This window comes from Cherax quadricarinatus, chromosome 17 (genome assembly GCF_038502225.1).
Source record: "Cherax quadricarinatus isolate ZL_2023a chromosome 17, ASM3850222v1, whole genome shotgun sequence".
In the NCBI taxonomy this organism is placed as follows: domain Eukaryota; kingdom Metazoa; phylum Arthropoda; class Malacostraca; order Decapoda; family Parastacidae; genus Cherax; species Cherax quadricarinatus.
This window is the reverse complement of record NC_091308.1, coordinates 23,630,567-23,648,066: the sequence shown is the minus strand read 5'-3', so window position 1 is coordinate 23,648,066 and position 17,500 is coordinate 23,630,567. Positions and strand designations below refer to the sequence as shown.

The following is a 17,500-nucleotide window of genomic DNA, read 5'->3' as shown; positions in this document are numbered from 1 at the left end:
GAGGTAGGAATAGATCAATATGTGAATTAATTTTTCAAAGATTTTAGAGAGCAGTGGTAAGTTAGATATTGGTCTATAGTTATTCAAGTCAGCTTGGTCACATCCTTTATGGATCGGAGTGACCCTCGCTATTTTTAGGATTATTGGGAAGGTAGACAATTCAATGGATTTGTTAACCCTTTCGGGGTTTCGGCCGTACTAGTACGGCTTACGCGCCAGGGTTTTTGACTTACTAGTACGCATAAATTCTAGTGCCCTCAAATCTAGCAGGAGAAAGCTGGTAGGCCTACATATGAAAGAATGGGTCTATGTGGTCAGTGTGCACAGTATAAAAAATCCTGCAGCACACAGTGCGTAATGAGAAAAAAAAAAACTTTGACCATGTTTTTGGTTTAAAACAGCAACTTTGCTGTGTATTTTCGTATGGTATTTATGGTTGTATTCTAGCTTTCCTGGTCTTATTTTATAGAATGGAAGACATATTACAGAAATTGAGATAATTTTGATTTTCTCACAATGAAAAGTACCTTGAAATTGAGCTCAATGTAGCAGAAATGTTCAATTTTTGCCAAGTTCAAAAGTAAACAAATCATGCCACGCATCCAATACATGTCAACTGTTGAATCTAGTATTCTTTCACAAGTGCTCTGGTATTATTTATACCATTTCTACACTAATACAGTAGTCTGCATAACAGTAAATCTTCTATTTTTTGTGAGAATAAAAATTCAAAGTGGAAAGCAAAAGAAATGAAATAGCGACATGGGGATGTGACTAATGAACAGAGGGAATGTTATTTTAGTGCCAGGAATGTCTTTCTTGTTTATTCTGGACCCTATTCGGAAATTGGCATCTTTTGAAATTTGTGTGAAGTTGGCAAAATTGCTAAATTCTGACCACTTTATTAGATAGTTGAAATCGGTAAATGGGTGATTTCTTGTCCTCATTCGATAGAAAAAACGGAGTTTTAGCGAAATAATTATGATTTTTGTCGACTAGTACACTGGAATTGGCTGAAAATAGGGCTCAAAGTGGGCAAAATCGCCGATGCGTAAACATCATCAAGACTGCTAACTTCGTGAGAGCATAATTCCGTAAGTTTTCCATCAAATTTCATACTTTTGGTGTCATTATGAGTGGGAAAAGATTCTCTGTTTTCATAAGAAATTTTTTTTTTTTTTTTTTTTTTTTTAAATTTGGGTGACTCTGAGAAGATGTCTCTGAGAGGGCCTGGCGACCCTCAAAGGGTTTAAGAGCGTTGCAATAATTGGTGACAATACTTGAGAAGCTTTTTTGTACATAAAAGCAGGCAAGTTGTTTGTTTCCTGCCTTGTTTTTAAGGGTGTTTATGATGAGCGTAACTTCAATGGGCTTGGTTGGAGCTAGGAATTGCGTATTTGGGTAGGTACCTATGAGGTAGTCTGATGGACAGGTGTTTGTGCTTGGTATTTTGTTTGCTAGATTTTTTCTATGGTGGAGAAGAAAACATTAAGTCTGTTTGCTGTTTTGGTTGGAGTGAGTAGGGGTTCATCTGATTTTGTTAGTTTGATTGTTTTGTTTTTGAATAACTTTTTAGTTCCAAGAATTTTAGAGAGAGTTTTCCAGGTTTTTTTCATATCACCTTTGATGTTATGTAATCTATTTTCATAATACAATTTTTTTGACCTTCTTATCAGGCTGGTAAGTGGTGACGAGTAACTTTTTGACTGTTCTCTTGTTATTTGACCCATTCTGTACTGTTTTTCATATTTGTGCTTTGTGTTAATGGATTTGAGGATGCTTGGTGTTAGCCAGGGATTATTCAGTCTCTTTGCTGTGATCTGTTTAGTTTTTATGGGGCAATGACTGTTATAAAGGCATTGGGCTTTTTTTAGAAAATTATTTATGCATTCATTCATATCTGTATATGTTTCGAGCTCATTTTGCCAATCGATGTTATTCATAGCTGCTATATAGTTATTAACTGCTGTCTTGTTATGTAGTCTGAAGGTTACTTTAGTAATGTCTTGTGGCAGTTTGCCCAGATTAGTTATGAGGAAGGTTGGGTAGTAGTCTGTAGTGTTGTCTGTGATTATGCCTGATTTTAAAGGGGATATGGTGTTTGTCCAGATGTGGTCTATTAAGGAGATGCTTGTTTCAGAGATTCTTGTAGGTTTAGATATTGCTGGTAGCAACAGGCAGTTACTCATTGTGTTTGTAAATTCGGTTACTTGTGGGTCCTGGTCGTGTAGTATGTTTATGTTGAAATCTCCTGTTAGTAGTTGGTGGTTTTTATTCATGTGTGCATCAGTAATCATGTTTCCTAGTTTTTCACTAAAGTGATAAATGTTTGACTGTGGTGTGTAAAAAAATCTTCTTTCTTTCAACACACTGGCCGTATCCCACCAAGGCGGGGTGGCCCAAAAAGAAGAACAAAAGTTTCTCCTTTTACATTTAGTAATATATACAGGAGAAGAGGTTACTAGCCCCTTGCTCCTGGCATTTTAGTCACCACCTACAACACGCATGGCTTACGGAGGAAGAATTCTGTTCCACTTCCCCATGGAGATAAGAGGAAATAAACAAGAACAAGAACTAGTAAGAAAATAGAAGAAAACCCAGAGGGGTGTGTATATATATGCTTGTACATGTATGTGTAGTGTGACCTAAGTGTAAGTAGAAGTAGCAAGACGTACCTGAAACCTTGCATGTTTATGAGACAGAAAAATGGACACCAGCAATCCTACCATCATGTAAAACAATTACAGGCTTTCGTTTTACACTCACCTGGCAGGACGGTAGTACCTCCCTGGGCGGTTGCTGCCTACCAACCTACTACCTAGATGTAAAAAAAAAAAAAAAAAAAAAATATATAAAATAACTCCATATATAATGTCATTTTCAATGTAGTATACTGAAAGCAGACATGTATTATTCCCTGAAAGCGAACGTGTTTTATTTCTGTCAGTCAGGCAGTGGCCAGGACAGGAGCAGATGAGAGGTGTGTTTAGTTCAGTATGAGTCGGGGGTAAAGTCATCATGTTTGGGCGGTAGTTTGAGTAGGTAATTTTGGTAAGTTTTTTAGTGTATACTATAGGTGTTTGTGTTTAAGTGCTCTCATGTTCATTTGTAAGGCCCTAGTATGCAGAGGCCTGTTTATGCGAGAGTACTGTACGGTGCTTTGCCTGCTGGTAATTAGTCTACCAGGCAGAAGTGAAGAGGGAGGTGTGTATGTCATGAAGCCTCCCTGATGATTTATTTTGTTTCTCATTAGTAACAGTGTGCTAGTGAGCTAATGTGAACGGGATTGTGGTGGTTTTTTGTAGTAGTTATAAGTTGTATATAAGTTACTATTAACCCTTTCAGGGTCCGTCCCGTAGATCTACGGCTTTACGTTCAGGGTCCAAACCGTAGATCTACGCCATGAGCTCAGCTCACTCTGATAAACTGTGAGTGGTACATTTGGGCCTAGATATGAGAGAATACATCTATGTGGTATGTGTGCACCACATAAAACAGATCCTGCAGCACACTGTGTATAATGAGAGAAAAAAAATGAAATCATGATTTTTCGATTAAAACAGCAACTTTGCAGTGTTTTTTCGTATGTTTTTTATAGATGTATTTGTGATTTCTTGGTCTCATTTGATAGAATGGAAGACATATTACAGAAATAGAGATGATTTTGATTGGTTTTAGCACTGGAAATGGCTTGAAACTGAGCTCAAAGTAGCAGAAATGTTAAATTTTTGCCGATATTCAAGAGTAAACAAACGACCTCACACGTCTAATACACGTCAGCTGGTGGGTCTAATATACATTCACAAATATGGTGATGATATTTATACAATCATTACAGTATTGCATAACAGTAAATCTTCTATTTTTTGGTGTGAATAAAAATTCATTATGTGAATAAAAAATCAAAATGGAATTTATTTGTAAAGCCTCAAAACATAACTAATGAACAGAGGAAATGTTAGTTTAGTGCCAGGAATACCTACATTGTTCATTCTGGACCCTATTTTGAAATTGGAATATTTTGAACTTTGTGTTAAATTGGCCAAATTAACAATTTCCGATCACTTTATTTTGTAGTTGAAACAGTTGACTTGGCAATTTCTTGTGCTCAATCGATAGAATAGAAGTAATACTAGTGAAATAGCTAAGAATTTGGTTGATTGGAATAATGTAATTGGCCTAAAATGGGAGTCAAAGTCGGCAAAATCGCCAATTCGTAAATATCGCTGACACATCAAAATTCGCGAGAGCGTAATTTCGTCAATTTTCCACCAAATTTCGTACTTTTTGTTTTATTACCTTCACAAAAAGATTCTCTACGATTTCATAAGAAAAAATAACAAATTTTTTTTTTTTAAATTCTTGGACACTGGTGCGTGACTCCAGATTTGGGCCTTGGACCCTGAAAGGGTTAATGCATATACAGTGGTCCCTTGTTTTTCGTAATTAATCCGTTCCTGGAGGAGCTACTATAAACGAAATTTACGATTTGCGAATCAATTTTCCCCATAAGAAATAATGTAAATACAATTAATCCGTTCCTGATACTCAGAAGTATTAAAACCAAAAAATTTTTTACATGAAATATACATGTAGTACATAAACAATACAATGGGAAATGATGAATGAAACATTAACAGCATAACACTTACCTTTATTGGAGATTCTTCTTAGTGTATGGGAGACTGGAGGAGGAGAGAGATTGGATTGTTTACAGCAACACCTCAGGTACCAATTGCTTCTCTGGGGTTGCTTCTCTTCTCTGTTTCTTAAGGCCACTAGGACCACCTTGAGAGCCACTCTAGTCCTGTCTCGCAAAGTAACTGTGGAGAGACCTCTGTTTCTGGCGTCTCTTTAACACTTCCCTAAAATGGCCCAAGACTTTGTCACTGTGCATATTTCTCACCTTCTTTACCACAGGCTTGGCACTAGGAGCTTTCTTTGGAGCCATGGTAGCTTATTTAGTACTTGCAAGCACTAAAATGAGTGGAATATTATGAAATATTTCGTAGGAGCACTTGAGGGGACCTTCACTCACTGGTAAACAATGCCAGACTGGCTGGGTAGGGAGGCCTCCCCGGCTCACACCGTGCGTACGCGTCCCGGACGAACTACTATTCGCGAGTCAACCTATGAAAAGCGAGTCCATGTTTATACGAAAATACCCCTATGATTGGCGAAATTTCCGATTGCCGAGAACTACAAAAAGTGAGGGACTAAGTCGGACCGAAACGTCGTCGTAAGCTTCGCTCTTTTATGTGCGGGTTATTTGTGTATCGTTCCAGTCACGGTATTGTGCCTTTTTGTTATTTATTACATAGGTGAGTTTTTATCCTTCCTTCCTAATAATAATTAATTTTGTTTAACCCTTTCAGGGTCCGTCCCGTAGATCTACGGCTTTACGTTCAGGGTCCAAACCGTAGATCTACGCCATGAGCTCAGCTCACTCTGATAAACTGTGAGTGGTACATTTGGGCCTAGATATGAGAGAATACATCTATGTGGTATGTGTGCACCACATAAAACAGATCCTGCAGCACACTGTGTATAATGAGAGAAAAAAAATGAAATCATGATTTTTCGATTAAAACAGCAACTTTGCAGTGTTTTTTCGTATGTTTTTTATAGTTGTATTTGCGATTTCTTGGTCTCATTTGATAGAATGGAAGACATATTACAGAAATAGAGATGATTTTGATTGGTTTTAGCATTGGAAATGGCTTGAAACTGAGCTCAAAGTAGCGGAAATGTTAATTTTTTGCCGATATTCAAGAGTAAACAAACGACCTCACACGTCTAATACACGTCAGCTGGTGGGTCTAATATACATTCACAAATATGGTGATGATATTTATACAATTATTACAGTATTGCATAACAGTAAATCTTCTATTTTTTGGTGTGAATAAAAATTCATTATGTGAATAAAAAATCAAAATGGAATTTATTTGTAAAGCCTCAAAACATAACTAATGAACAGAGGAAATGTTAGTTTAGTGCCAGGAATACCTACATTGTTCATTCTGGACCCTATTTTGAAATTGGAATATTTTGAACTTTGTGTTAAATTGGCCAAATTAACAATTTCCGATCACTTTATTTTGTAGTTGAAACAGTTGACTTGGCGATTTCTTGTGCTCAATCGATAGAATAGAAGTAATACTAGTGAAATAGCTAAGAATTTGGTTGATTGGAATAATGTAATTGGCCTAAAATGGGAGTCGAAGTCGGCAAAATCGCCGATTCGTAAATATCGCTGACACATCAAAATTCGCGAGAGCATAATTTCGTCAATTTTCCACCAAATTTCGTACTTTTTGTTTTATTACCTTCACAAAAAGATTCTCTACGATTTCATAAGAAAAAATAACAAATTTTTTTTTGAAAATTCTTGGACACTGGTGCGTGACTCCAGATTTGGGCCTTGGACCCTGAAAGGGTTAATATATGAGTACATGCTGGCCCAAGGTTTGCTGTGTATTTCAGTGTAATTTTTTAACCCCTGAGTGTGAGTAGGCAGTGTGAGTAGCCTTTAGGAGCCAGGACCATTTTTAAGTTATGATATCAAAGTCGTAACAAACTGTCTTTACAGAGGTGCCCAGGTATGACGGTTTAGATGTCACTCCAGACAGCCAGTATCCCAGTCCCCTCCTTTAAAGTGCAGGCATTGTATACTTCCCACCTCCAGGACTCAAGTAAAACTAACCAGTTTCCTTGAATCCCTTTACAAAATATTACCCTGCTCACATTCCAACAACTCATCAGGTCCCAAAAACCATTCACTCCTATGTAACATGCTCACACATGCCTGCTGCATGTCCAGTCCTCTTTTGCAAAAAACGTCTTTTTCCTCCTCCCTCCATTCTTTCCTAGGACGACCCCTACTCCACTACAGATTTATATACCCTCCAAGCCAGTCTGTTTTGCTCAATCCTCTCTGAATGACCAAACCACCTCAACACACCCTCTTTAGCTATCTGAATAATACTTTTAGTAACTCCACACCACCTCCTTATTTCCACACTACGAATTCTGTGCATAATATTTACACCACACATTGCCTTAGGCACGGCATCTTCACTTCCTCCAGCCTCCTCCTTGCAGCAGCATTAGGACCCATGCTTCACTCCCATATAAGAGTGTTAGTACCACTGCTCTCATACATTCTCTTCTTTGTCTCCATAGATAATTTCTATTTCCAGAGATACTAAAGTGCTTCACTTACCCTTTTTCCTCCTCCAATTCTGTGGTTAACCTTGTCCATCATAAATCCATCCCCTGACAAGTCTACTCCCAAATATCTGAAAACATTCACTTCTTCCATACTCACTCCCTCCAATGTGATATCCAGTTTTTCTTTATCTAACTCATTTGATACCGTCATCACCTTACTCTTATCTATACAGTAGACCCTCGCCTTACGATATTAATCCGTTCCTGAGAGCTCATCGTTAGCCGAAATTATCGTTAGCCGAGTTAATTTTCCTAATAAGAAATAATGGAAATCCAATTAATCCGTTCCAGACAGCCAAAAGTATTAAAAAAAAAATTTTTTTTCATGAAATATACATTTCCCTACAAAGAAAACAATAAGACATGCACAATAACTACATAAATAAATGTTAAAATGACACTTACCTTTATTGAAGAGTATTGATGAGTGATGAGACACTGTTTTTCTTGAACACTGGGATTTTCAGAGTGATACACCAGTAAAGACTTCACTTTGCAATCCCCACTAGCATTACAACAAAACATGAGAGTTAGCCTGTCTTTCACAGGCGTGTGTCCTAGGAGTGCCTTTTCCTCCTGAGTAATGTAGGTCCTGTTTGGCATTTTCTTCCAGAACAGGCCTGTTTCATCACAATTGAACACTTGTTGGGGGATGAATTTTTCAGCTTTGCCATGCTTTATTGCAGTGTGTATGCCACTACAATTCTTAAGTCTCTCAAACCAACCTTTGCTGGCTTTAAATTCACCAATATGAGCACTAGTTCCAGGCATTTTTTCCTGTTCACCTGGGTGTCAGTTGACTGTTGTGGGTCGCATCCTGGGGGACAAGATTAAGGACCCCAATGGAAATAAGTTACAGCCCTCGATGATGCACTGGCTTTCTTGGGTTATCCTGGGTGGCTAACCCTCTGGGGTTAATCGTTTCTCGGTAATTGTTTTACGTTAAGCCACACAACAACACTGTCTCCATATCTTTGAGTAGTACAGCTGATGGTGGTGGAGCAACAGCTGACTGTGGTGCAGCAACAGCTGACCGTGTTGGAGCAACAGCTGATTGTGGTGCAGCAACAGCTGTGTTGGAGCAACAGCTGACTGTGGTGCAGCAACAGCTGACTCTGGTGGAGCAACAGCTGATGGTAGTGCAGCAACAGCTGACTGTGTCCTGCAGCAACAGCTGACTGTGGTGCAGCAACAGCTGACTGGTGCAGCAACAGCCGATGGTGTTGGAGCAACAGCTGACTGTGGTGCAGCAACAACTGACGGTGGTGCAGCAACAGCTGACGGTGGTGCAGCAACAGCTGACGGTGGTGCAGCAACAGCTGAAGGTGGTGCAGCAACAGCTGACGGTGGTGCAGCAACAGCTGACTGTGGTGTCGCAACAGCTGACTGTGGTGCAGCAACAGCTGACTGTGGTGCAGCAACAGCTGACGGTGGTGCAGCAACAGCTGACGGTGGTGCGCAAACAGCTGATGGTGGTGCAGCAACAGCTGACGGTGATGCAGCAACAGCTGATGGTGGTGCAGCAACAGCTGACTGTGGTGCAGCAACAGCTTACGGTGGTGCAGCAACAGCTGGCGGTGGTGCAGCAGCATCTGACTGGTACGATAGTATTGCTAACCCTTTTTACCACAGGGTTGGCACTAGAAGCTTTCTTTGGGCCCATGGTGGCTTATTTAGCAGTTACAAGCACTATAAACAATGGAATAATACAAAATGTATTGAATGTATGCATGCAAGCGGCCACCCTGGCTTGTAAACAATGACGGCAGTGCTGGATGGACAGGTTCGGGACGAATCATGTTGGTGAGTAACAGCTGATGGTGGTGCAGCAGCAGCTGACAGTGGTGCAGCAGCTGACTGATCCAGCAACAGCTGACTGGTCCAGCAACAGCTGACCGTGGTGCAGCAACAGCTGACTGACCCAGCAACAGCTGACTGGTCCAGCAACAGCTGACTGTGGTGCAGCAACAGCTGACTGATCCAGCAACAGCTGACTGGTCCAGCAACAGCTGATCATGGTGCAGCAACAGCTGACTGGTCCAGCAACAGCTGACCATGGTGCAGCAACAGCTGACTGGTCCAGCAACATCTGACCATGGTGCAGCAACAGCTGACTGGTCCAGCAACAGCTGACAGTGGTGCAGCAGCAGCTGACTGTGGTACGATAGTATTTCTCACCTTTTTTACCACAGGGTTGGCACTAGAAGCTTTCTTTGGGCCCATGGTGGCTTATTTAGCAGTTACAGGTGCTATAAACAATGGAATAATACAAAGTGTATCGAATGTATGCATGCAAGTGGCCACCCTGGCTTGTAAACAATGACGGCAGTGCTGGATGGACAGGTTCGGGACGAGTCATGTTGGTCAGTAACAGCTGATGGTGGTGCAGCAACAGTTGACTGTGGTGCAGCAGCAGCTGACTGATCCAGCAACAGCTGACTGGTCCAGCAACTGCTGACCATGGTGCAGCAACAGCTGACTGGTCCAGCAACAGCTGACCATGGTGCAGCAACAGTTGACTGATCCAGCAATAGCTGACTGGTCCAGCAACAGCTGACTGTGGTGCAGCAACAGCTGACTGGTCCAGCAACAGCTGACTGGTCCAGCAACAGCTGACTGGTCCAGCAACAGCTGACCATGGTGCAGCAACAGCTTACTGATCCAGCAACAGCTGACTGGTCCAGCAACAGCTGACCATGGTGCAGCAACAGCTGACTGGTCCAGCAGCAGCTGACCATGGTGTAGCAACAGCTGACTGGTCCAGCAACATCTGACCATGGTGCAGCAACAGCTGACTGGTCCAGCAACAGCTGACAGTGGTGCAGCAGCAGCTGACTGTGGTACGATAGTATTTCTCACCCTTTTTACCACAGAGTTGGCACTAGAAGCTTTCTTTGGGCCCATGGTGGCTTATTTAGCAGTTACAAGCACTATAAACAATGGAATAATACAAAGTGTATCGAATGTATGCATGCAAGTGGCCACCCTGGCTTGTAAACAATGACGGCAGTGCTGGATGGACAGGTTAGGGACGAGTCATGTTGGTCAGTAACAGCTGATGGTGGTGCAGCAGCAGCTGACAGTGGTGCAGCAACAGTTGACTGTGGTGCAGCAACAGTTGACTGTGGTGCAGCAGCAGCTGACTGGTCCAGCAACAGCTGACCATGGTGCAGCAACAGCTGACTGGTCCAGCAACAGCTGACTGTGGTGCAGCAACAGTTGACTGATCCAGCAACAGCTGACTGGTCCAGCAACAGCTGACTGTGGTGCAGCAACAGCTGACTGGTCCAGCAACAGCTGACCATGGTGCAGCAACAGCTGACTGGTCCAGCAACAGCTGACCATGGTGCAGCAACAGCTGACTGATCCAGCAGCAGCTGACCATGGTGTAGCAACAGCTGACTGGTCCAGCAACATCTGACCATGGTGCAGCAACAGCTGACTGGTCCAGCAACAGCTGACAGTAGTGCAGCAGCAGCTGAGTGTGGTACGATAGTATTTCTCACCCTTTTTACCACAGGGTTGGCACTAGAAGCTTTCTCTGGGCCCATGGTGCCTTATTTAGCAGCTCCAAGCACTATAAACAATGGAATAATACAAAATGAATTGAATGTATGCATGCAAGCGGCCACCCTGGCTTGTAAACAAAGACGGCAGTGCTGGATGGACAGGTTCGGGACGAGTCATGTTGGTCAGAAACAGCTGACCGTGGTGCAGCAGCAGCTGACCGTGGTGCAGCAGCAGCTGACCGTGGTGCAGCAGCAGCTGACTGGTGCAGCAGCAGCTGACCGTGGTGCAGCAGCAGCTGACCGTGGTGCAGCAGCAGCTGACTGTGGTGCAGCAGCAGCTGACTGTGGTGCAGCAGCAGCTGACCGTGGTGCAGCAGCAGCTGACCGTGGTGCAGCAGCAGCTGACCGTGGTGCAGCAGCAGCTGACCGTGGTGCAGCAGCAGCTGACCGTGGTGCAGCAGCAGCTGACCGTGGTGCAGCAGCAGCTGACCGTGGTGCAGCAGCAGCTGACCGTGGTGCAGCAGCAGCTGACCATGGTGCAGCAGCACCTTACTTTGGTCTCACAGGCCACATAAGTTACTTAGAAAAGAAAAATAATGGAAAATACGAAACCTTCGAATTGGAGTAAATAAAAGAATACTGGGTGGGCGGCATTTGCTGCTGTTCCCATACGGTGCTCATTTTCTGCCAACTTTGCGCCTCTGTATCTCGGTAAGTACTGATGGCAAAAAAAATTTTTTAGGCTTAAAACACTCAGTAAAATAATCCTAACATTTTGATAACAATTTTTTTTTTTTTTCGAATATTTTGCGACGTAGAATGACAATTTCAGAAAGGGGCCTGCGACAGTCAAAGGGTTGTGCCAAGTTAGAGGATGATAGTGTGCCATTCTGATTTTATTCAATAAACACCCTGCCACTTATCTCTCACACATTAATATTAATATTTTAAGGCAAGTAATAAGTGTACTCTGTGCATACCTTACCTTTTATTGTGCTTTTAATGCCTATTTCTATTGCTAACTTAGTATAAGTTAGTGTAAACTTGTTGTCTGGCATTTATTACATATTTTGTATGTGCTCTGATAATAATACTTGTGGACCTGTGTGGTAGCCGGGCAGAGGGACAACATTACGTTTTCTCTGCTCAGTCACCAGAGAAAATGTGTATGAATCTGCGTTTGGCCCAGCCACTCCCCCACTCTGCTTTTGTTTACAATTTTCGGCATGAATTATTCATTACTTCTCCCTTCGTTTATGATGGCATCTAAAGGTAGTTGTTAGAAACGATTAAATTCAGTGAACAAGGTATGTCGATGCTAATAATATGGCTCTGGGCCACAGTGTAGGTAGTCAGTAGGTGTAGCTCAGGTGGGCTACACCTACCAGTTACCTACACTGACTTCCTACAAATAAATACTATTTACCTCTCTTCCTACATTAAGGCTACACATATTTTAAGGTAAATAGTGAGTGTACTGTATGTATATTTTAACTCTGGGCTGTTTTAAATATCGCATATTAAGTATGAGACGGGGAGCCAGGGCTACCTACACCTGACTTCCTACAAATAAGAACTACTCACCTCTCTCCCTACATTAAGATTACAAATACTCTAAGATAAGTAATGAATGTACTGTGTATACATTTTACTTTTTGTGTTTTTAGTGCCTAGTTCTATTACTAATTTAATATAAGTTAGTGTAAATCTGTTGTCTGGCATTTATATGCATTTATAAATGGAAAAAATGGCGTTCTGCTTTCCGGCGATAGCCTGGAACCTAACCCGCCGTATAAGTGGGGCCCTACTGTATATTTGTCAGTTGCAAATTATTTTAGTGTAATGTTGATGAAGTCATACATCTGGCAGTGAGCATCTGGGGGGGACTGCATCTCTGCAGCTCCTGTGGATGAGCTGCTACTGACGAGTAGAGTAGTCCATTTACTTGTGAAGTATTGCAACAGCTAAAGTGAATTTTGTCAAAAGGAAATTACATCTGAAGGTCATTTCTCATATTAATGACTGTATACTTTTTCCTAGCATGAGAAAAAAGAAATGACAATCCAGAAGCCAGAAGATGGGGAGAAAGAAGATATAAAAGAAACCAGTGACATATCCTCCTCCCTGCCATCCCATAGCAATCACCATCACCAACAACAGCAGCATGGGCATGGTGGCTCTAGAGCAGTTTCCATGGATTATGGTATAATGCAACGCTATATTAAGAACCTTGTTGGTAATGATTAATATCTTGTATACTTGTTGAGTATCTTATCTATCATAGGGATTTAAGTTGATTACTGTTGATAAAAATTTCATGCTTGATAAAGAAGTGAGAAGTTTGTTAGAAGTTGTGATGGTGCTTTAGTAATTTTCTTAAATATGAATTCATGCTGAAAGTTTTTAATTCTTTGATGCCACGCTTATTTTGCATATTACCAGAACACCACAAATGTTGTCATTTTTATGACAACATTAATTTATCAGTTCCATTTTAAATGTTATTTCCATTGTTCTGTAATATGTGTATTGTAAATGGAACTTAGACAAATGTTACTTTCATAATCTACTTGCAGTATACCAGATAAATTTTATTCAGAGCCATAATAACAATTTTTATATACAGTACTGTATATTGTATTATTGAGGAACTTTATTGTTCCTGAATATTTATTTTTCTATAATCTTGACAATGCTACCTATCCTGCTTATACAAAAAAAAAAATAGTATTTGGTAACAAATCCTAACCCTTTGAGGGTCCGTCCAGTAGTTCTATGCCTTGTCCACAGTGTCCAAAAATTTTCAATAAAAATTTTGTTACTTTTTCTTATGAAAAAGGAACTTTTTCTAATGAAATTTGATGAAAATTGACAAAATTACACTGTCGTGAATTTTGCTGCATCAGCGATATTAACACATTGGCGATTTTGCCCACTTTGACTCCTATTTTAGGCCAATTACATTAATCCAGTCAACCAAATTCTTAGCTATTTCACTAGTATCACTTCTATTTTATCAACTGAGCACAAGAAACTGCCCAGTCATCTATTTCAACTACCCAATAAAGTGATCAGAAATTGGTAATTTGCAGGCATTCCTAGCACTAAAATAACATTTCCTCTGTTTATTAGTTACATTTCCAGGCTTTACAGATGAATTCCATTATGATTTTTTATTCACATAAGAGATCTTTTTCCACACCAAAAAAATAGAAGATTTACTATTATGCAATATTGTAATATAATTGTATAAATAACATCAGCTCATTTGTAAATGTATATTAGACACACCAGTTGATGTGTATTCGACATGCGACGTGATTTGCTCACTCTTGAACATCGGCAAAAATCGAACATTTCCCCTACTTTGAGCTCAGTTTCAAGCTATTTTTATTACTAAAACCAATCTATTTCTGTAATATATCTTCCATTCTATCAAATGAGACCAAGAAACCTCGAATGCTACCATAAAAACCATATGAAAATACACCGCACAGTCACTTTTTAATCCAAAAGTACAATTGCAGTTTTTTTCTCATTATTCACTGCGTGCTGCAGGATTTGTTTTATATGGTGCACATTTACCACATAGATGCATTCTCTCATATCTAGGCTGAAATTTACCACTCTCGGCTTATCTGAGTGAGCCGAGCTTATGACGTAGTACTATGGCTTGGATCCTAGCTTCAAAGTCATAGAACTACAGGATGGACTCTCAGAGGGTTAATAGTAGTTGCAATCCTGTGTAAATAGTTGTTGTTCATTGTAGAAACCTTAATACTGTCTTATGGTATTTGTTTATATATCATTTGTTGATTATACTATATATGTATTACAAATGTACTGGGTGCTAAATGTTAAGTCTATAAATTGTTTTGTATAGAAAATGTTTTTCACCTAATGTACAGTTAATTCGAATATTTAATATTTACAGTAATTCCAAGCACTAAAATATTCTCCACTCAACCACTATTGTGATATCTCAAAGTTTCAGTTTAGTGGTGAACAAATGTTTTAAAACAAGTTTTTCTTATTTTTAATGTTAGTTATTGGATAATTAACCATTGGGAGTGATGATTGTAATTTATATGAAAATATATTACAGTAGAACTTAACATATCCAGTGTTCCAATAACAGTCAACTTTTGATCACTGGTCTTTTGGTTAGTTGTGAGTAAAAAATATTTCCGGCACTGCATGGAAGTCTGACCTGGGGTAGTGTCAAGAGGTGGCCTGTAGTGGGGAGACACACACATGGAAATTTGTTGTATGGACACACTGAGAATACCTATATTAGGTAAAAGAGGAGTTATACTCATGATATCTCATCTTTCTCTTTAGTTTGTCCCATAATGTATTTATGTATCTACGGAGCATATCACTTACTACCTCCTTCTAAATCCCATTCAAGTATTTGATCATAATTTATGAAAAAAACCTTATCTAGTTCAATACAGTATCCTCTCAGGATGACTTTTTCCTTTCTCGACTTGTTCTTGTAGTCCCTTGTTCACTGATGATGTTGCTTCCCTTTGTCAGTAGGTCCCCCTTAACCTTACAGTACTTTGTCCCATGTGGGTTTGGCACATTTTGTGAATATAGTAAATGTGGGGTGAAAGGAAGGAAAGATAGGGGTCATCCCAGGGAAGGCTGGGAGAAAGAAATAAAGGAGGTTTTGAGTGATAGGATCTGTCAGTGTCTGTAGGCTTATGTGACTACGTGAGTACATTCTTTTAGCAAGACAGCTATTAAATAAATGATGGTGAATGTTTTTGCCTTTTGGGTCACCCTGCTTTGGCATTTATTTACAATAAAGTCCATCATTTATAAATCACCATTACACTTGCTCAATCTACAGTATACAGGTCTTTCTGCAGGAATATACAGTAATTTTTATTTTTAATCTTAGGGTTTGTGCATCATCCACCAGTATATTTGCATAGTTTTTTATTCCTCTTGGCAAATAATTTATTTAGATTTGAGACATTAATTGTGAAGCACCCATCCTTGTAGCACCCCACTGGTGATGTTACCCCAGTAAAATATTTTTTATCTTATATCACTTCACCTTTTCATTTAAAGGAGGTAATGTCTTTATTTAGATACTTAGACAATGTCTTGCCTGCACAGCAGACTTAAAAGAACCTATTGTGTGTCGCATGTGGTTATTATTACATTCGAAAACAAAAAACCAAACTTGTATAGGTCATAAGGGTTGCATGTGGCACAATTTCCAAATGTTGGCTCCATTTAGATGTTATTTTTTTATTTAATCCTAGTAAGTTGACTAGCAATAAAGCACTGACTCTTGGACCCAAACCAGAGAGAAAGATCATCACTGCACTGTGGTTGTTACAATGGATATATCTCTTATGTATATATGCAGCAAGTCACAGAGCTCATGATATCTCCAAAGCTGTCAGCATATCTTCTTAGACAGTATGTACCATCTTTTTACAAGCTTATAAAGTGAATGCTTTTGTGCACAGACAGTGATGCCTAAAGCTTTTAAGAAATTATTTTCACTATATAGTGAATTAATACATCTAGAAAAAATTTAAGTATGTGGATCAAGCAACAAAATCAATGAAATACTGTATGCCTTTGAATCAGTGCATATTTGCATACAAGGCACACAATATATTTGCACATCTAAAAGAAAACTGGGGCATGCTTACAGCATCAGAAATATTCAGTGCTAATTGAGGCTGATTTGATAGTTCTATGCATGCATTTAAAATTAGCAGCCAGACTGGGAGTGTTCACCGACAGCTGCTGTATATGGTGTGGATGGGGAGGGTAAAGGAGTGTCCAGAGTCCTGAGTTTGTAGGACAATCATTAAGGTTGCAATCAACCTTGCATATCTAAAATTGGAATTAAATTAACCTTATAAATTTGGAAATACCAATTTGAAAACACCCTACCTCAGCTGGAGATGACCGGTTTGTTAAAATACATACTGTAATGGAGAAAGAGAGCTGATAACTCTTCATACCTAGTACCTATGAGATACTCATAACTCCATGCACCCACCACTACTACCCACCACAAGCACTACCACCCACCATCCATCTATTATAGCCATGACCATCCCACCATGTTTGGGGCATGTGTAAACATGGAATATGAGGAAAAACAAATGGGGTATGAAAATTTGAGCATCCCAAAAAATGCCGCAACCTCCTGTCTAAAGGAGTGTGTCATTCTACCTCTTGCAAATTCTTCCACCCTGAGATGTGTCATTCTTCAGTCCTTGAAAAACAATTTTACAATACCAATTGCCCCACATACCACCTAAAAGGGACCAGGAGGCACACACCCAGTACAACAAATCATAGTAGTTAGGGTAGTTATGACAACTCTACCCCAAGTGATTTTTTTAGCGGTAGGAAACAAAGAAAGAAAATGGAAAGAGATAACCAAAATAGCCCACCACCTTGGAGCCTTGTTAGACTGGAGGCACAGCCAGTGGCCCCTCTGGACTCACAACTACTGATGCCAACAACGAAACCCCCCCAACAAAAATGCAACTCAACCTCATTTATATTTGCTAATATACAGGGCCTTTACTTTGACAGTGAAATATGGATACCTGGGTACAGCCTTTTCAGATGTGACAGGAAGAACAGGCAATAAGGGGGAGTTGGCCTGTATGTCAAAGAGTCTCTCATTTGCACAGAGATACTGAACACCACAAATTATGTAGTTGAAGTTCTGACAATAAAAATCGAGAACCAAAACTTAATCATTGTACTTG

General features: G+C 40.0%; 1 protein-coding gene across 1 annotated transcript in view; it reads left to right on the top strand.

Moving 5' to 3' along the window:
• Window positions 1-15,513, top strand: part of plx (PTB_TBC1D1_like and TBC domain-containing protein plx) — a gene marked incomplete in the record, with an annotated part of 401,111 nt that extends 385,598 nt beyond the window's left edge. Inside the window, 1 exon segment of the mRNA XM_070085876.1 lies at window positions 12,783-15,513. Within this exon segment, the coding sequence (XP_069941977.1) occupies window positions 12,783-12,989 (207 nt within the window).
• Window positions 15,514-17,500: the final 1,987 nt, after the last annotated feature.